Source organism: Bicyclus anynana, chromosome 8, assembly GCF_947172395.1.
Source record: "Bicyclus anynana chromosome 8, ilBicAnyn1.1, whole genome shotgun sequence".
Classification (NCBI taxonomy): domain Eukaryota; kingdom Metazoa; phylum Arthropoda; class Insecta; order Lepidoptera; family Nymphalidae; genus Bicyclus; species Bicyclus anynana.
Window position 1 is genome coordinate 13,207,140 of NC_069090.1, and position 21,348 is coordinate 13,228,487.

Sequence of the window (21,348 nt, forward strand, 5' to 3'; positions counted from 1 at the left end):
AAGTAATATACCTGAGGTATAAATATATCAATTAACCCCCCCTAGATTTGTCATTTATATAAACTCTTAATCAAGATATAACACATAGGCCATTTCTTATCTCAATATGAGATCTACTTAAAGAAACCGGGGGCATATGTAGTTCAAGTAATAAAAAAATATTTTCTACATTTCAGATCAACATGAAGATGTGGGCTCTAAGCTTTGAGTGCCAGGGACTGACTATGGAAGTCTCCATGTCGCTGGTCACCATTGAGGTGCAAAACACCTTGAAAAAATTGGTGATTCTGAATCCTTCATCTCTATGAACGATTCATGAAGAAAGAATTAAACAAACATTTAATGATCAGATTTTTTATAAAATTATTATCAATAATGACATTGCATATGAGAGAAAATTGTCAAATATAATTTCATTTTAATTTAATATAGTTAATTATGACATCACTGTATATAAAGAATATGATTATTATCATTTGGTTAATTTCAGTATTACATAGTATTAGATAAAAATTTTATTGTAAAATTGCACATCAAAATATGTTTTATTATCTATTATTAGGAGGAAATATTATTTAACTATTATTATTATCCCTAATAGCCCAGTGAATGTGACCTCTGCCTCCAATTCCGAAGGGTGTGGGTTCGAACCCGTTCCGGGGCATGCACCTCCAACTTTTCAGTTGTGTGCATTTTAAGAAACTAAATATCACGTGTCTCAAACAGTGAAGGAAAACATCGTGAGGAAACCTGCATACCAGAGAATTCTCTTAATTCTCTGCATATGTGATGTCTGCCAATGTAATCCAAATATGCTGGCCCATATTAGGCTCCTGTCAGAATGAGAGGGGTTAGGCATTGGCCTTCCCTTACCTTATCAGCCGATAGACGTCCACTGCTGGACATAGACCTCTTACATGGACCTCCAAGCACAACGACCTTGAGCCGCGAACATCCAACCAACCGACCAACCACGCTTTCCAGTGCGGGGTCTCCCGAGTGCGGGTAGGCACTAACCCCTCTTACTGGGGGAGACTCGAGCTCAGCAGTGAGCCGAATATGTGTTTATAATGATGATGATGATGATGATGATGATGATGATGATTATTTAAGTAATTGTAAAAGAAAAAATTGAATACTACATTAGTTGTTTATCTATACAATTCAATAATTTTAAGAACAAAACATGTACCTACCACATTGTAGGAAATAAATAAATAATGATTTGATTAAAAACAATGTTGTTTAATGTTAAGCAGGTAGGGCCAGGTAGTTAAAGTAGATACTCTATATTTGTGTAACATCTATTATTTAAAAATAAAAAATATATTTACTTGTGTTGGTATTTTTTATTCAGACTTGATATATTGTTGTTGACAAATTTTGTTATAATATATATCTTTCATTCTTTAGTTTAATTTAATCAAGAAACGACCCTACTTACACATATAGGTACCCCCTCTAACAAAAATAGACTGAAGTATAGGTAAATATTTAACAAAAATGTAAATTAAAAATTAATTATAGATTAATTAAAAACATGACTACAATTTGAATTATCAACTTTAATAATTTGCTTCAAAATAAAAACACATACGCGTGGCGCAGTAAGTAGTGCTCCTGCATCCACGGTCATGGGTTCGATTCCCACACCTGGAAAATATTTGTGTGAAGAGCATGGGTTTTTTCCAGTGTGTGTGTATTTATACATTATATAAGTATTTATAGGTAGTATATAAATGTAAATGAATATTATAATATCAACTATCTTAGTACCCACAACACAAGCTACTCTGTATGCCTACTTTGGGGCTAGATAGTGCTTTGTATGGTTTAAGTATAAATAATTATACAGAAGGCTTGGTCACGAAAAAATATATCCAGTCCTTTGTCTGCATAGCTTGAGGGTTCTAGCAACTTGTTATCATGGTTTTGAGTGAGGAATCCTTGGACAATACTGCCATCACAAGGATTACTGTTTTCTGTATCCAGCCCTTGATCTAACAGCCAAGTGAAAGCTTCTTTAGGTGTTGGTTGAAACATTGTTAAGCTCTTCACTTCTTCAAAATTATTAGTGATTCTCCTAGAAAAATAAATCATAATGTAGGTATACATGGTACTGCCCAACAAGTTCTTATAAAGTAGCTGCATATAATATACTGACCTGTGATAAGTCTCCTCCTTCGGCTGCATAGCTTGAGGGTTTAGGAAACCAGAGTTCATGGTTTTGGAGTGAGGAAACATTTTACAATATGCACCCAACTACAAGGCTCCACCGTATTTCTGACACAGCAATGTTGTGCATATCTTAATGGGATCTAGGAGCAGCTCCCAAGATGGGGGTCATCATGCAAACATTGGTCACCTGAAAGAATTGAAGTGTGTATTGCAATGTATTATGTATTTTGCCTATATAAAAGTAACAGTTTCATAATTTAGATTTGGATCCTGTAGTTTCATTAACTGACAGTTATACCTAAGCAACAGCTTACCTAACAACCAACAGCAGTCTCTATTGGGCAGGTTTTCCTCAAGTGGTTTTATTGCACTGGTTCCACATGTACAAGTCATATGATACACCACCAAATTGAGCATCCACTATGTTATTATTAGATTGGCATCACATATCTGAAATATTAATTGACAATATATAAATAAGTTAATGTTTAAATAAAAGGAGGTACCACGCTTTTATTCAATTCTTATTGTTAGCCTCCTATTAGCTCTTGGCCTGTAGGCCAAACTATTGTCACATGGGTGCAATCAATACCCGGGCAATCCAATTTTTTTCATAAATCTGTAAGTAGATGTTAATCTAGATTAAGCACCTGGGTATATGTCTATTTACAGTAACATCCTGCAATATGAATAAGCACTCTGTGTATTATTTATTAATCTCAATCAATAATCAATCTCATTTTACAAATGAGTTTTTATGCAAAATCAACCTATGAAAGATTCAGTGTGTTAGTGAACACAAATTAGTTGAGTCTTAGAAAAAAAAGACTAAAAATATAATAAATAGGTACCTTATGTTAGTTTCATACTGTGCTATAAGTTAGTTTCATACTGTGCTATAAGTTAGTGTCATACTTACTTACTTATTTATAATGATTTTGTGTTTAATGCAAAGGGAACTTAACACATTTTTTTTAAACAGCTGGGGTATTCAGGAGCGTCAGTGACTCATGTAGGCATTTGGTAAAAGATGCCTTAGCCATCATAGAGACATTTGTATGATCCATTGGCATAAATGCTTAAAGCTGCCAAGACCTGTAAATAATATTCAATGGTTTAATTTAGGTTCTTAGGATGACAGTGACACATCTTTAGATAATATTATTTGTTTCTTACAATCTAACACAAAAACTACTAGACTGATTATAAAAAATCTTTCACCATTGGAAAGCTACAGCACAGAGTAATATGGGCTATAATTAATTCCCCATATTCCTACAGGAACGGGAACTACACCGGTCAAACTATGGTATGTCTGCTAGTACTGAATAAGCCTACTCCAAATTTTAAACTAACTTATCCTATGGAAGCTCACCATATATAAATACCATATTCGTTATCAACCCATATTCGGCTCACTGCTGAGCTAGTGTCTCCTCTCAGAATGAGAGGGGTTAGGCCCATAATCCACGTCACTGGCCCAATGTGAATTAGCAGACTTCACACACACAGAGAGTGAAGAAAATTCTCTGGAATGCAGGTTTCCTACTCCACAATACTTACTTACCTCTAGTTTATTGCGAACAGCAGTTGTTCGAAGACTTTGTATTTCTTCTAAAACCTGCTGGTATCGCGACACGAAAGTTTTGCAATGAACTCGGTCTCACAAAGCTGTAATGGATCACTTAGATCTCTGTGGATCTCAGCATGCAAAGTCATCCTTTTAGATCCGTTTCCGCGTACAATACAAATGCATGTAGGACACGGCGATGTCAGTAAACACTAAAATAACACAATTATAGTTAATATTTTACACGTAAAACTGATATATAACTTTCAAATTCTGATTTTATTGACTTATAAAATAATACCTTTATAGTACAAAATTCAAAAAAATCCTAAAAGTCCTTTTATTTGTAAATAATGAATCACAGGCGTCAAGTAAACTTTGTTAAAACACTGCTCTCTATTAGTTTCTATAGCGATTGACTTTGACAACTTCAGTGTCACCTATTTCTATGATCACAATGCTTACATAATCGCTTAAACTGACTATCGATACGTAAAAACAGGCCTAAAACTTGAATAAATCCCTACAAGTGACCGTGACAGAGAACGATCCAAGATGACGTCATTTCGGTGGAAGATCTATGTTACATGATCGCAAAAACGAAAAATCGCTGCCATTTGTTGTCGTGACTGTGATTTTAAAGCATTCACCGAGTTACATAATGGCCCTGCTGAACATAATAAATCCTTAGTGTGTTTTGTAGTGCAACATGAATTGCTATGCAAAATCCGATTATGTTTTACTATGTCATGTCTTGGTCGCTAACTATGGACCTTATTACGAGGCTCAAAGTCATTCATGGCGATGGAGCGAGCTATGCTTGGGGTTTCTCTGCGTGATCCAATCAGAAATGAGCAGATCCGCAGACGAACCAAAGTCACCGACATAGCTCAGCGAGTCGCGAAGCTAAAGTAGTAATGGGCAGGCCACATAGTTCGAAGTGCCGATGGACGTTGGTCCCAAGGTGCTGGAATCGACCCCCCACTAGGTGGACCGAAGAGATCAAGCGGATTGCAGGAAACCGCTGGATGCTGGCGGCTCGAGACCGTTTTGTTTGAAAGTCCATGCAAGAGGCCTATGTCCAGTGGAGGTCCATCGGCTGACAATGATGATGAATGATGTCATGTCTCCTTATTATAGCTGTTCCCCTTTTAGTAAATAGTGCACTTTTGTAAATGGAAATGGAAGAACGTATCATTGACCTAAATGTATAGACGAGTTCATTTTGTTTCCGGTGAAATCGTGCACTGTTTCAATGAGTTTGAATAATTAAAGGGCCGGATATAATGCTCATGCATCAAATTCTAACACGCTTTTTGCATAGCTACATATTTTGAAATCATCATCATCATCATCATCATTATCAACTCACATTTGGTTCACTGCTGAGAATGAGTCTCCTCTCAGAATAGATTAGAGGGGTTAGCCCACTATGCTGGCCCATGCGGATTGGCAGACTTCACATACGTAGAGAGAGAGAAAAAAATTAGTTAAGCAGGTTTCCTCACGATGTTTTTCCTTTACCGTTTGAGACAGACACATATTTTATTTCTTAAAATGCACATAACCAATAAGTTGGAAGTAAATGCCCTGGACCGGATTCGAACCTTCGCCCTCCGGAATCGGAGGTGGAGGTCGTATCATATACACATATATTGAAATAATATGAACATAATTTCATAAACGTATTCATAATTTCTCCTCTTGCAATTTGAGTATGATCCAATACAGTTACTAGCTTACGTTCTGGGGGTTTTTGTTTAGTTCCCGTTCCCGAGGGAATACGGGGATAAAATATAGCCTATTTTACCTCTGGATATGTAGCTTACTATTGGTAAAAGAAATTTCAAAATTGTTTCAGTAGATCCAGGAATTTTCTTTCCTTGAAGCTCACTAACTTTACTATACAGTTTAAAATATTCGAATACATTTATTTCGTACAATAATTTTTCAAAAAGATTCCGAAAATAAAGTATAAAAAAATATTTTAATTATTTGAAAATCTTAAACATAACGTCACTTTGAGGTGAGTAGTAAAATTAGGGCACTTTTCCAAAAAAAAAAAACAAGTTTTTAACATAGTTGCTATTAAAAAACAGTTAATAGTAATTATCCTAAATACAGATAAAATCATAAAAGAATGCACCTTATCTATGAAACTGGCGGTTCGTAGTTGTGTAAATACATTATGATCTTGTAGTACTTCTTTGACCAATGTTCTTAGTTTCTTTTCAATTAGTAGTAGTTACTTGTGTAGTTCAGTCCTATTTTGTGCCTGTGCAGTTAACGTGATGGATCCAAAATCTAAAAAGGATCCAAAGACTTCCAACGGGTTTGGAGCTAATTTGAAAACTTGGGTAGGTACTTATGATGTTGACAAGTGTGCTGTGATCAGTTATCCCAGTCAAATAAAGCACGCTATTGACGATCAATTATTCTCACGTCTCAGCAGCACCCACGACTATAACTGATCGTGTATTGGTCGCTGCGTGCATGACGGCTCGCTCACCTCGGATAGAAATAAGCTGTAAATTCGAATACTCTTTCGTTGTAATGTTCTAAAAGTCTCATAAAATCTCGTGTCTACACCTGAAGTTATCCAAGCTCAAATTTTTTTAAATATTATTTTGGAAAAAATAATTATTACAAAAATATTTTTTACTAATTAAAAACATACAATGCATTGCCGAAACAGTACTTCCTACTAATATAATAAACGCGAAAGTTTGTATGGATGTTTGTTTTGACTCATTAACGCCGCAACTACTGAACCGATTTGGCTGAAATTTAGAATGGAAATAGACTTTACTCTGGTTTAACACATGGGCTACTTTTCTGGATTTGTGAAAAACTAAATTTCAGGCGTACGAAGTCGCGGGCGTTCGTTAGTATAAATATAAAAAAGAGGTTTGAGCTTGAAACATTTTTTACGTAAAGTATAAGATTAACAACAAATAGTATAGAATAAACTTGTACCCCAAGTAACTCCTCTTCCCTCTTAGATTGCAACTTCATTCTTAAATAAAAAAATAAAAAAAACTGCTCCCGAGAAAATATTCTGCAGCAATAAATATAGATTTTAGAGAAGCTTGTGTTTTTTTTTTATTTTTATTCACTACAAGTTAGCCCTTGACTACAATCTCACGTAATGGTAAAACTCGACGTATCGCGGCCGGTTTTAAATACTACATACTTTACGGGCACACTTTCATTAGCGACGGATTCGCTTAGTCGCTTTTCGGAATGCGGCCTATTGCGACGACAGGAACTTTGAGTTTCAACACCGTACCTTATACTGTTATATGTGTCGACAAACATCTGAGAGTGAGAGTATCCATTTAATCTCGTAAAAATTACTGCGGTGACAATAAATATACTCGTATTAGTAAACCCATTAAATAGAACATTATTAGTTTTTTTTAATGGTCCAAGGTCATGACATACCTAGTTTAAACTCCTATTATCACACTGATATTATAAAGGCGAAAGTTTGTGTGTATGTAATTTGTTATGTTTGCTTCCTTGAAGCGATTTGGCTGAAAATTGGAATGTTAATAGATTTTACTGTGTTACACATGGCTACTTTTACTCCCGGAAAAAGACATGTTTCTGGCGGGATTTGTGAAAAACTGAATTCTACGCGGACGAAGTTGCGGGCGTTCGCTAGTACATGATATTTGCTACATTTGGAGTACTTTTTTGACATAATTTAAGCCAGCATTTTCTTTAACAGGTTCGAAGATCACTGAAGTTACGGGGACGACGTAAAGAAAAAGAGAAACTACCCTCCGGCATTACAGCTGATTATACCGCCTCGCTATTCGCTCATCTCGAAAAAGATTCCAATTACTCTAACTATCCGCTTATTACTACCTCGGGATCTAATTCCAACCTTAGTGACGAAAACAACCATTTATCGCCTGGATATCCAACGCACAGTTGGAATAAAAAGGAAGGAATACTCCAATCGGACAGTTCGGAAACATCTCTGAACTCTTTGAACAATCCAAATAATGTAAACAGCAGCCCTCGGCAAGCACCAAATCTACCTCCGATACCACCGCGCCCACCAAAGCGTGGGATATTGAAAGGTACTCGATTAAGTAATACTAGTTCTAATTCTCAAGAAAGCAACATCCAAAGTTCTGATACCATCGATTACGTGAACGGTCAAGACCCAAATGTGCTCGCGCGGAATACGCAGCAGAATGAACTTATATCTTATGGTCTGGCTCCATCAAAGAGCACTTCTTCGAGTGATGACATGCAACAAATACAAAATTTCACTAAAAAAGTTATCCATAGCCCTGTTGAAAACCAGTACAAAAATTATAAAAACAACACCAACTCTTCAATAAAGACAAACGACATCGATGAATCACCAAAGACAAATGGGAACAGTTATTTAGGAGTTACCTCTACATCTCCCAGCGCGGACTCCTTAACCGATACCACAACGAACTCTTCATTTGCTACTCCTCCATTTTCGACTTCACCAGTGGGTGAATCTCAGGGTTTTCACAGATGGTCTAGGACGAGCACATTTGACGATGTTTATTTACCTCTACCATCTCTAACTCCTCTACCGCTACCGAAACCTAGACTCTTAAGTATTCAGCGTCAGAAAGCGCCTAGAAATGATTTCGGATTTAGTCTTCGGCGCGCTATGATCCAAGAGAGAATATTTATCGGTGACATAAAAGACTTGACGGGTTACGAAGAGAATGGATTGCCTAATGGTGACAATAAATATAACGGCACCAATGTTATGATCAGTAAATTGAATTATAAAGCGGTGATATTGGCCGAGCCAGGTTCATATCCAGGGGCTAGTGAAACTGGCTTATTACCTGGTGATAGACTTATAGAAGTTAATGGAGTTAACGTTGAAGGGAAGAGTAGAGAAGAAGTGATAGAATTGATAAAGAGCAGTCAAGACTCCGTGACAATTAAGGTTAGTGTTTTGTGGTTTAATAAACTTTAATATACAGGTAAACGTATCCGATAAAAGTAAATCTTGATGTCCTTTTACGCGGTGAAAGCGAGTTTTGCATATGAAAGTACTGTTATAACACGTATGTAAATGAATTTCAAATTGTAAGCTCTTGAAGTTTCCTGTTGGAATTGATAAGCTTTCAGCGAAATGGAAAGTATAATTGAAATGTACCTATTTTACTGCCAGGTGCAACCGATAGCAGAACTATGTGAATTATCGCGACGGCGTGCTGCCGACGGTGGTGCTGAAGTGGACCTATCAGATAGCAATGTACGGGGAGGAACACTGAGTCGCTCTGGGAGCAGAAGATTCACCAGCACACAGGTAAGTGGAGACTACATTTTTACAGAGTACTATTCTGGTAATTTAAAAATTTAAAAGCCTAAAATATTGAGCGGTTTTAAGGTTATTTTTATTCAATGACTAGCGGACCCGGTCAAGCTTCGTTTTGACATAAGTGCACTTATTCTCTATCCCTACTGTACCCTTCTATACCTCTACCCCTACCCTACCCCTACCCTACCCCTACCCTACCCTACCCTACCCCTACCCTACCCCTACCGCTTGACTCTTATACGTTTATATGGGAAATAGAAAAGGGCAGTTTTTAGGGTTTTCCCGGAAATTATTTGATTTTTTCTCACCTTTTAAACCCTCCCTATACCTCCACGAATATTTCAAGACCAAGATAAGATAAATCCGTTAAGCCGTTCTCGAGTTTTAGCGAGACTAACGAACAGCAATTCATTTTTATATATATAGATAGATATATATGAATAAGAACATGAGATAGCTACTATTAAAACAGCCAGTCAACAGGGTGAAATTAAATATGAACAAGTTAGAATTAGCAAGAATCGTATTAAAGTTCGGTTCATATAGGATAGTGCGGGTGACAGTTCGGTTCACTATTATAAGTTTGCCGTTATTCAGGATAATAGTAGATACGTCGACGTTATGAATGTCATACAGGCGACTGTCACCGACACTTTATAGAATAATTTGTTATATGTAAGGTTGTTATTCATGGATGTCGTTAAATAAAGAAAAAGTAAAGTTACACTTCTACGTTGGCTAATACGTTGGCCGGTGTATTGGCTACATGATAGCCAATAAACCGGCGATTGCGGGTGTTTCGAAACAACCACAATTTTCGCCAACGTGAAGAGCGGGCATTACGAGTACATGATAACTAATATATTGGTCGACGTGTTGAACAATGTATTTTTTTTTAAACAATACACATCACTATCTAGCCCCAAAGTAAGCATACAGAGTAGCTTGTATCAAGCAGGGTCACTACCCACTACGCCACGCGGTCGTCAAATTGGCGAATCGAATCGTATGCTAAACAATGCGTATGTGACAATCGAAAAGCACACACCGCAAATGCAACTATATCAAGTGACTGTTACGTCAAATTATTGCGGACAGCACCCCCCCGAAGTGACAGCGTCTACCGCAAGTGACCAATATTATGAGATCGGCGTAACTGGCCGATAATGTCGACAACGGCATACCGCATACCGTTGTTGGAATATTACGACCGGACGATCTTTATTGGAGATCCGAAGATAGAAGCCGGAACGTTAAATATTTTGAAAGCCATTTATGTTCCTACCAAAGTGCAATTAACCTGAAAGTTTGTGAGATTCCAAATAGTAAAGTCAAATCTAGTCAAGTTTGCACTCTATCAAATAATGGTAATTCCATATTGTTATTAAAACTGATTTTAATTTTACATAATTACGAGTAAAAGTCCTTGATCTTGAACCTTACATAACTAGCTATTAACCTTAAAATTCAGTTCAACGAAGCGCTACACAATTTGATAAAAAAGCGAGATTTTGAAGACATGTTTGTCGCCTCTACTTTGGTGTAGATTCACGGTACTCCTACGAAATTCCGGGTTTCTGGGAAACTGGCTTTCATTATAACAATGCGTTGCTCAAGTATCCCTTGACAAGTATTTTTTTTTTTGAAAATTGGTTAAAAGTGTTATGTGGTTTCAATATTGTTCAGGGGGCGTAGCTACCACCGTATCACTGATACGGGGCCCCCGGATTACAGGGCCCGCTTACGTCTGAAAGCGTTTGAAAAATTAGTAAAATGTAATCTACAATCTCACTTTATCTGGTGATTCCCGAAAAAAAAAACAATAAAAAATTGTAGAGTTTTCACTTTAGAAATGTTGGAGAAATCCTACATAATAAGTTAAGTCATTACCATATTTATTTTAAGCACTTTTGTTCCTTTTGTGAGAAATCTTTCCTTCGTTTGGGCCCCCTAACTAATTTTAATACTGGGCACGCTACGCCACTGGTATTTTTATTACTGTATTACGTTTTTGATTTTTTACGAATGTAATGTTTAACTTGTAATACTTTGTATCGCATAAATAAATTTTAGTAACAAAGTCTTTATCACAATAGGGTGTTTTGACGATTTTAGGATATGTAACAAAAACATGTCTACGGAACATACATCGATATTTACACTCGCACTTTAGTATGTTTATAGGACGGAAGAACCCGCCTATCTGCTTTTACAAAGCGTAAATTGCGAACGAATTGTGCAAAAAAAAAACAACAACCGGATAGTTCATTCTTTAATAACATTACATCTTGTTAAGTGGCGGGCTAACTAGTCGGGCATACTCCGACGTAATATCACGTGAGTTTTAGCCGTGTTTCATAATCAATTAATACAATAGGGTGTTTTGACGATTTTAGGATATGTAACAAAAAATATTTTACCTTCAAGGTTACGTCTACGGAACATACATCGATATTTACACTCGCACTTTGTTTATAGGACGGAAGAACCCGCCTATCTGCTTTTACAAAGCGTAAATTGCGAACGAATTGTGCAAAAAAAAAAACAACAACCGGATAGTTCATTCTTTAATAACATTACATCTTGTTAAGTGGCGGGCTGTATTGCGAATTAATATGATACATTAATTAATTAGGGACGTCAATCAATACCATTAACGGCGTACTTTTTTGCCGGGTGGCATTGTAATACAATTACTTTGGTATATCTACTACGCTTCACTTGATTCAGAATAGTGATGTATTGTCAACTAGCATTTGTTCGTGGCTTTCCTCACGATTTTATCTATACTATACTAGGACACCCGCGACTTCGTTCGCGTGGAAATCAATGTAAACTTTCAAATCCCTATTTCATCACGTTGAATTTTAAAAATTCTTGAATCACATTTAACTGTAACTCTTCTCCTGTAACCTTCTATACACATTTTAGGGTCAAAAGTAGGTACCTACCTTATGTTTTGCTCCAAGGTCTCATTTACCATTATACCAAAATTCATCTTAATCGGTTCAGCCGTTTAGCCAAGGTAAAAGACTGACAGACAGACTTACTTTCGCATTTATAATATTAGTAGTATAGATTAATAGTAAAAGATCGAATTAGAAACTACCTTCACCCATAACCTTGTACTTAATTACAGATTGTTTTAATATATATATAGTGAAAAACAACCTAGTAATGGAAGAAGCTTTTTTTGGCAAAAGTCATTTTAGGGTCGAAACTATGTGTAATTTCCTTTTTTTACAAATCCCTTGGGAACCATATAGTTTTTCGTGATGAAAAGTAGCGTATGTGTTCAGTAGTTGCGGCGTTAAAGAATAACAAACATCCAAACAAACTTTCGTGTTTATAATATTAGTAGGATACCGGCACTTTGTAGACAATGGTCCTTGCATGCCCTGCGACGTATTGCTCTGAATTTATTATAGGCTATAGTCACAGATAACTATACTGTGCTATAGTTTTTGATTTACCATCAGTGTGCCTAGTGGGAGTTCAATGTTTTCATACTGTTACTATCGCGTAACGTAAACGCGAATTTCTATGGAATTAAAACAGTTGTGCGGTAGTGCCAATAGATGGTGTTGTTTCAATTCCTTAGAAATAAATTCGCGTTTACGTTAACGAGATAGTAACAGTATTGCTCCGTTGAGCTATTGCTCGGTCTTTCAATTATTACTTTACAAAATAAATTCTATATGTATTTTAGACACTATAGAGATCTTTTTGGCTCAATTACAATTTGCTCCATATAACTGGAAACGTAACCGCATGCAATGTAAAACAATCTCTTCTCAGGCCATCATGTGTGACCGTATGACATGCTATCGGATTGCTGTTTACGTGTTTTTTGACGGTGCAAAGCGAGATCTTTTAAAACTCAGGGACCAGCTTGACTTGCTTCTTTATCAAAAATATTGTAAATTTCACCGTTGTACATAGGTTTTCTAGGGATTTCCAAAGTCCTCGTCTTAAGAGTAGGTAAATTGGCAATATTTTATAACTTAGCCAAAATCCTGCCATGCGATCCATACGTACATACAGTTGCGTGCACTTCATAGATGCATAGACGCAATGCATACCCTGCGGATTCATAACGTACCTATATTGGAAGAGGCATTTTCCATTTTGTACGATTTGTGCCTAAAGTGCAAACCCTAGTTAAAAACCTAGTGCACGCCACTGTGTACACACATTATAGCAAGATAAGGACCAGCAAAGGTCAATTGTGTAAATAGTAGTAAATTGCTCGTTTAAGCTATAACTTAAAAGAAAATAAAATTGAAGTTTGTGCTAAAATATGAGTTTGCCATTTTTTTTGGGTAGCAGAAGTTGAGACATTAAAAGCTCGTTTTTAACAAGCAAGGAAAATCATAAAAGTCACTGGACAAACGCCAAATTAGTCAAGGCGTATTAAGTTTAGATTTAGGAAATCGTTACAATCTCTTGATATTGTCATGCTAAAATGCTTAATCCCAAAATATGAATTAATATTTAAACCTCAGTTTTCCCCAAACTAATGTGAGCTTTACGAAGTCGTGATTAAGTCTACTTTTTATTGAAGAAAATTGATATTTAAATCTAAAACTATGTTTTATAAATATAGGCCGAAAGATTTCTGGCAAAGGAAAATATCAAATTAGACGCACGTAAATGCTTTATTAGACAGAAATGCTTAATTAGACGCTTGGAGACGAGTTGGACGACGCCGACGGCAGTGGTGTGTACAAGGTTTTTAACTAGGGTATGCCCTATAGGTAAATATTGTACAAAATGGATAATTCCTCCTCGAATATAGGTATGTAATTAATTCTCAGGATATGCATTGCTTTTATGCATCTATAAAGCGCAAGCCACTGGACGACGGAGAAGGGATTGGGGAAAAATCAATCGCAATAAGACGCGGTGACCTCCAGGCAATAATTACAGCCCCAAAGCGGTAACGCCATAAATAACAATGAACTTCACTTAGGGCGACCCCCTAAATAACCTTCACCTCCTAGACTTGGCCTGGCAGTTTTGTCGGACCGTTCTATTATTTATGTCCTGGGGTAAAACTTGTGTGTATTAGTTTAATCCGCCCTCGGTGGTCAATTAAGTAAATGAAATCGGAGTTAGGTTAGATTTTAGGATGCCGTTTTCGACCTTGATAGCGTGTTTTATTTTGAATCGTTATTTGCGTTTATTGAATTGAAACGGGCGTTACTTTGCATACGTTCAATTTAAATACAGAAGCATTGATTTATTTTGTTTTTTTCTGCAAAAAGTCGACAAATCCAAGTACCAATGCCACCCAGAACCGAAAAATAGTGTTCTTTATAGCTATTCCCATGTTCCCGTCTGTTTCACTTTAAAACGGGTCGAAATTATTGTCTTATTGTCATATTTTGACGGCCTCCGTGACGCTGTGGTGTGCGCGGTGGATTTACAAGATTTCCTGGGTTCGATCCCCAGCTGGGCCGATTGAGGTTTTCTTAATTAGTCCAGGTTTGGCTGGTGGGAGACTTTGGTCGTGGCTAGTTACCACTCTACCGACAAAGTCGTACCGCCAAGCGGTTTAGCGTTCCGGTACGATGTCGTGTAGAAACCTAAAGGGGTGTGGATTTTCACCCTCCTCCTAACAAGTTAGCCCGCTTCCATGTTAGATTGCATCATCACTTACCATCCGCAGGGCTAGCATGGGCAAGGGAGAATCCACGGGGAGAGGATAAAACGTTTATCCCCCAAACTCGTTTTATCCACTCACCGCGCATGGGCACGCCGGTGGATATATTATCCCCGGTGGATAAACGGAGGGAAAGACTTGTCCACCCATTTGTAGATATCTTATAAATTGGCATTAGGTATATCAATAGTCCGAAATAAACGTAAATTTGATAATATTTGGTTATTTTGTGCATATTATTTATCTGTTTTCTGTTGACATTGTTTTGTTTGGTGATTGTTTTTTTGCGGTGGTTTGTAGTAGGTATCTATAGTAAACGGTGTTTTAAGACTAATATTAGTAGAAAAAATGAATTTCAAAAAGTGAGTTGTTTTATATAAAAACAAAATGTACCTAGTATAAAATCGTTTAGTTTGTTAAAGACCAAAATATGCGAGACATAATTGTTTTTTTAAGTAAAGTTTTATCCCCACATCAACTTCACTGGGATAAATTTATCGCGTTTAAATGTCAAAAGTCCCAAAGTATATCATTTTATCCACTCCATATGCCATAGTCGAGGAAAAGATCTCCACGCGTAATGTCAATCGGGGATTAATTTGTCTTTCCCTTGTGGCCATGCTATGACGGGTGGATTTATATCCTTAGTCAGTGGATATAATGAGTGGATAAAAATTTTATCCCTTGCCTATGCTAGCCCTGCAGGTGAGTTTGTAATCAAGGGCTAACTTGTAAAAAAGAAAAAAAATATTGAAGTTTTTGACAGAGAATAACTTTTCTGTAATTACTCATGGGAGACAAAAAGCTAAGCTAATCTGTGAACAGTATACTACCTACTGTAGCAAAGAAAATAATTACCTAAGACGAAACACCTGACTTCAGAAAATGTACTTATTCATATTAATAAAGCGTTGATGAAACATTTGCGTCGGCTGTTAAATGAAGAAAATGTGTAAAATATTCATTTCAAAACAACCCTAGTGTTTTCACGTACTTGGTTATTCATGTTCGCATATCTGATGAAAAGGCACCCTTATGAGTGTAGAGCAGGGTTTCTCAAACTTTCGGCTCCACGAACCCCTATTAAAATTTCCATGTGACTAACTAATGAACCCCCCAAAAGAAAAAAAATAATTTGACTGTTGAAGAAAATAAGGGTTTTATTTGAATAAAAGTTAACACACGAAGAACCAAATGAAATGTCTTTGTAATATTAATGTGATGGGTGTGCTTGTTTCTTGTCTCAAATGGTCTCAATGTTTGGAGTAATTTTGGACAATTTTAATATTAATTCTGACTCGGTATCAGTTATCAAGCCACCATTACGTAAATCTTGTCGCGAACCCCTTGCCGTCGAATGGCGATCCCCTAGGGGTTCGCGTACTCCACTTTGAGAAACCCTGGTGTAGAGGATTAGAGGGGGAACAAAATATTTACTTTTATTAAAACTTATTCGGCTTTTCACGTACGAAGAAATGAAAATTCAAGAAAGGTTAACTTAGTGTCGTCGTGAGGGAATGTCGTGATAAATGTGTGATTTTCTAACGTGTAATTGACTATTTATTAGCCGTTTCTCTGTTGGTTGTTTATTGCATAAATTAGTCATCGATATTGGCCAGTAACTGTAAATATGAATAACCTCACAGATCTATGATCGGACGGATAATTAAGTAATTTTGTTTCAATAGTTCCACCTTTATGGGGCCATAGAAATATTATGCACCATACAAAAAGATACGCTAGCGGTAAACAACAAATTATATTTGAAGGCACAGGAAAGCCAAAATCATCAATAGTTGCGTAATTAACCCTTAATAGCTCAGTGGTAAAGGGGTCGGACTCAACACCGAGAGGTCGATGGTTCGATCTCCGTTGACTGGATTACCGATCCCACTCCTAACAGTATTCCTGACTAATTGGAAGGGAGGCAGTATTGGTTACCTTAAGTGAGACAGCGACATCTATACCTACTTTATAGAGAGGTAAATAAAGAGCCGTGATAGCCCAGTGGATATGACCCCTGCTTCAGATTCCGGAGGGTGTGGGTTCGAATTCGGTCCAAGGCATGCACCTTCAACTTTTCTGTTGTGTGCATTTTAATCGTGCATCACGTGTCTCTAACGGTGAAGGAAAACATCGTGTGGAAACCAGCATACCTGAGAATTTTCTTAATTCTCTGCGTGTGTGAAGTCTACCAATCCGTATTGGCCTAACCCCTCTCATTCTGAGAGGAGACTCGAGCTCAGCAGTGAGCCGAATATGGGTTGATAACGACGACGACGAAATAAAGTTTGTAAGATTGGAAGGGGTAATTTTTGGATCTACTGTACCGATTTTGAAAATTCTTTTATCAATAGAAAGCCACGTTATATGTGAATGCCACAGGCCATAATATATTCCTGAATTCCCACGGGAATGGGATCTGCGCAGGCGAAACCGCGGCGCGTCTGCTAGTAGAATATAAAAACGGGTCCCAATCAATATCAGGACAAGTGGGAACGTGCTGTCATACGTCTGTCTACTGGTTTTATTAATGTGACTTGAGTTAATCAAACGTAGATTGAGATCATGTCTAACCGATCAAAGTGAGCGGCTACACATTCATAGAAGTAATTGAACTGTATCATTAAGAGTTATTTCCTGCATTGTGAATGGCGTCTGTATTAAGGGGCTACTGCGAACGTATATATTTAAACCAAATGTCTCAGGATAGGTTAGGATCTTTATGCAGTGGTGGATTTACAAATATGCCGCTATTACATTTTTGCCGCCCCTACTGTCCTCTGAAATTTGACACATTTTCATTATTATATTTTAACTGTCGGTAACATTGCGACTTTTAATATTTTTTGCAGGTACGTCGTCGTCATCAACCCATATTCGGCTCACTGCTAAGCTCGAGTCTCTTCTCAGAATGAGAGAGGTAAGGCCAATAGTTCACCACGCTGGCCCAATGATATGACCTTTTGCCTCTTGAAAAAAAAGGAAAGAGAATCTTTTTCCTTGAAGGAAAAAGATCGTGAGGAAACCTGCATACCTGACAATTTTCTTAATTCTCTGCGTGTTTGAAGTCTGCCAGCCCGTATTGGGCCAGCGTGGTAGACTATTGGCCTAACCCCTTTCATTCTGAGAGGAGACTCGAATTCAGCAGTGAGCCGTATATTAATTGATGATATTATAATTGGTGCTTCTTAATTTGTTGTTTACCGGCAGCATATGTTATTGTAGAAGGTACCTATAATGTTTCTATGGACCTTTATGCGTGTCCCGACACAATTCTCCATTTTAAGGACGAGAGCCTTGTTAGGTACGGCGCACTAGAAACTGAGCGCTGGGCTCCATTCAATCCCGTCACTAGCCTAGGGTTGGGAACACTTAAATACCCTCGTTCTTTATTGTTGAATCTTAAGCCCCGCATACAACCTTCGATGATTTAGCTCTACACGCAATTTTGAACCTATACTACTTTATATTAAAGTCTTTAATCTGTTGTACGTAGGAAGGTACCAGAGGCAAGGAGTTGATTTCAAAGTACGCACTCTGAAAGGTTTCGTATGAAGCGTTTTTTTGTGTGCATGTGGTTGCACAGACTATTCAATTAGAATGATTCCTTTGACGTCTTTCTAATCCCCAGGCATTGTAGTTGATACTGAGGTTTTTGTTTTCGACGACAAGTGTAGTTTTAATAACGCCTGAAGACTAGCTTATTGTGTTTTCCTAAGAAACTTCGATTTTTGCGATTGTAAAGGCCGGTTTCACCATCTGATATAAATGTCTAACCGTTTTGTCACTTTTATATCAAACTTCTTCCATATCCCTACTTTACACTACTCTACCCTACACCTACCCCTTGACTGTTAAACGTTTGTATGTGAATCAGAAAAGAGTTGTTTTTATGGTTTTCCCGGCAATTATTCTGATATTTCTTACCTTTCAAACCTTTCCTATACCTCCACGAACATTTCAAGACCAAGATAAAATAAATCCGTTCAGCAGTTCTCAGTTTTAGCGAGACTAACGAACAGCAATTCATTTTTATATTAGATGACAAAGGACATACATGTCTAAACTATCAGACAGCTTATCAGATGGTGAAACCGACTCTGAGTATTCATGGGTAACCATGGATTTTTCCTGGATAAAAGTAACTTATATGTTGCTTAATAACCTTCTCTATCTTCTAATGAAAGTTACATTTAAAAAGGCTTTGCTGTTCCAGAGTTTAGACAGGACAAACTGACCAACATAAAAAAAATCTTGTTTTAGAATCTTGTAAAGAACTGTAATAAGCACTTGAGAAAACACAATTATTGGAAAATCACAGACAGTCATATTTATTTATGTGTAGCTATTGATAGGTACTATAAATACCTACTTATAATGTTGAGGTTACTGAAGGTAGGTACCTCATAGATTAACGGTTTCCGCGGTACTGCAACTTGTTGACCATTTTGCGACAAGGCTTTGTTTCGATTTCGCCGAAACCGGTCCCTTGTCTTTAAAATAATGCGAGCGAGCCGCTATTCGCCTTTGTTCTAATATCCTAGGTATTTTACGAACAAAAACTACTTTTCTATGTATGTGCGTATGGAAAACAATACGCGATCTAAGTTATTATGGCACACCTAAAATTGTTTTTAATACCATTATCGATACAAATAATAAATGAGCCACCTATTATAATTAACATCAAATCAATAACAACCGTATTTTTCATGTTCCGTAAAGCACATTGGTAACGAAAATATAAACACACTGGTCAATAATTTTTAGCAGTTGGCAATAGATTAATATTATGAGTCGCTAACAATAGGTATAGTTTGGCAAGTTCGTTGATGACACTCCTATGATATGCAGGCGACGGGGGGAAAGACTGTGCGGGTATGAAATCGAGCGTGTGGGGAAGTGAGGTGCATCAGTCGTGGGTTTTTCATTCATCGATACACGCCCCCTGGCCCGCGCGGACCATCGGGTGTGTTACGAACGAAGCTGTAGTTGCTAATTTTCGTGTTTTTTTTTTTATTCTTTACAAGTTAGTCCTTGACTACAATCTCACCTGATGGTAAGTGATGATGCAGTCTAAGATGGAAGCAGGCTAACTTGTCAGGAGGAGAATGAAAATCCACACCTCTTTTCGGTTTCTATACGACATCGTACTGGAACGCTAAATCGCTTGGCGGTACGTCTTTGTCGGCAGGGTGGTAACTAGCCACGGCCGAAGCCTCCCACCAGCCAGACCTGGACCAATTAAGAAAATCTCAATCAGCCCAGCCGGGGATCGAACCCAGGACCTCCGTTTTGTAAATCCACCGCGCATACCACTGCGCCATGGAGGCCGTCAAGATATCCACTACAGTTACTCAAAGTTAGAGAATAGGCCACCTGGTCACTTAGATAAAGATACAATTGGCTTATAAAATGGGAGGTCGTTCGTTACCCTTGTAGGTGAGTTGTAGCTAAACGTTCGGCCGGTGAACCGTGATAGGCAGTCTAGACGCCCCGCCTCCCGAATCGCATCCCCATTGACCTGAGCCACTCGTATCGCCCATTGCAATGCGGTGGAAAAAGAATTATCCTTTTAAATTTCTTTCGTAGAAATTCGTAGAAAGAAAAAAGCTGTTTTTATTACGTAAAAAATTAGGCCGCATCATTTGTGTCTCCAGTATCTAGGTGGGTAGAAATCGAATTTATTTAATTAGACATTCTTTAAAATAAAAACATTTTGAAATTGTCTTGTCTATCAGAAATACTTAACGGATTTTCATACCGTTGTTACAGGTAGACTAAATAAATTTGGCGCTACATACTAGTTTCGTTTCCATCATATTGAAAAGGTCATCATCGTTAAAAAAACGGACATCATATTCATCATAATAATATCACGAATTCTCGAAATTACTTGACGTACCTACAAAAATGAAAGGCAAGGAGGTGTCTTATAGTTAGTAAGTGTATGCTAAGAAGAGATTTTGGGATAGGGTGGGATTTAGAAGGTCTAAGGGTAGATCGGATTTAGAAGGTCTAAAAGCCGTGATAGCCCAGTGGATACGACCGGACGGCGTGGGTTCGAATCCGGTCCGGGGCATGCACCTCCAACTTTTCAGTTATGTGCATTTTAAGAAATTAAAATATCACGCGTCTCAAAAGGTGAAGGAAAATATCGTGAGGAAACCTGCATACCTGAGAATTTTCATAATTCTCTGCGTGTGTGATGTCTGCCAATCCGCATTGGTTCAGCGTGGTGGACTATTGGCCTAACCCCTCTCATTCTGATAGGAGACTCGAGCACAATAGTGAGCCGAATATGGGTTGATAATGAAGGGCAGACGAAGTCGCGGGCGTCCACTAGTCTAGTATAAAAAACTCTAGCATTTTCTGTTTTCGCCTGCCAAAGAAAGACTTTCTTTTTCGAATGATTAAGTATTTTTGACATTTATGGTTTTGAACAAAACATAAATAGAAACTGACTTAAGGATGTTTTATTTTGCTGCAGTTTTTATTCGATTTACTGAACAAATACCAGACAACCCGTGGTAATTAATTAATTTAATAAAATATGGCACAACTTTGTTAATATATAATATATAATAACCATATAATATA

The 21,348-nt window shown here is 37.4% G+C and overlaps 1 protein-coding gene and 1 long non-coding RNA gene across 5 annotated transcripts in view; one reads left to right on the forward strand and one right to left on the reverse strand.

The window, feature by feature from the left end:
• Window positions 1-21,348, forward strand: part of LOC112046056 (unconventional myosin-XVIIIa) — a 258,774-nt gene that overhangs the window by 30,234 nt on the left and 207,192 nt on the right. For all 3 annotated transcript variants that reach the window (XM_052883058.1, XM_052883057.1, XM_052883059.1), the window contains exons 3-4: window positions 7,482-8,702; window positions 8,931-9,068. In XM_052883058.1, coding sequence (XP_052739018.1) covers window positions 7,482-8,702; window positions 8,931-9,068 — 1,359 coding nt within the window. The remainder of the gene's footprint in view (window positions 1-7,481; window positions 8,703-8,930; window positions 9,069-21,348) is intronic.
• LOC128198319 (uncharacterized) lies at window positions 407-4,400 on the reverse strand. Of its 2 annotated transcripts, XR_008251036.1 has the most exons (7): window positions 4,050-4,379; window positions 3,746-3,960; window positions 3,102-3,273; window positions 2,493-2,628; window positions 2,165-2,365; window positions 714-2,083; window positions 407-616 (listed from the first exon to the last, which is right to left on the reverse strand). It is a non-coding gene; the product is annotated as an uncharacterized LOC128198319 (long non-coding RNA). The 2 variants fall into 2 exon arrangements; XR_008251035.1 differs by lacking the exon at window positions 407-616 and having other exon boundaries at window positions 1,330-2,083; window positions 3,098-3,273; window positions 4,050-4,400.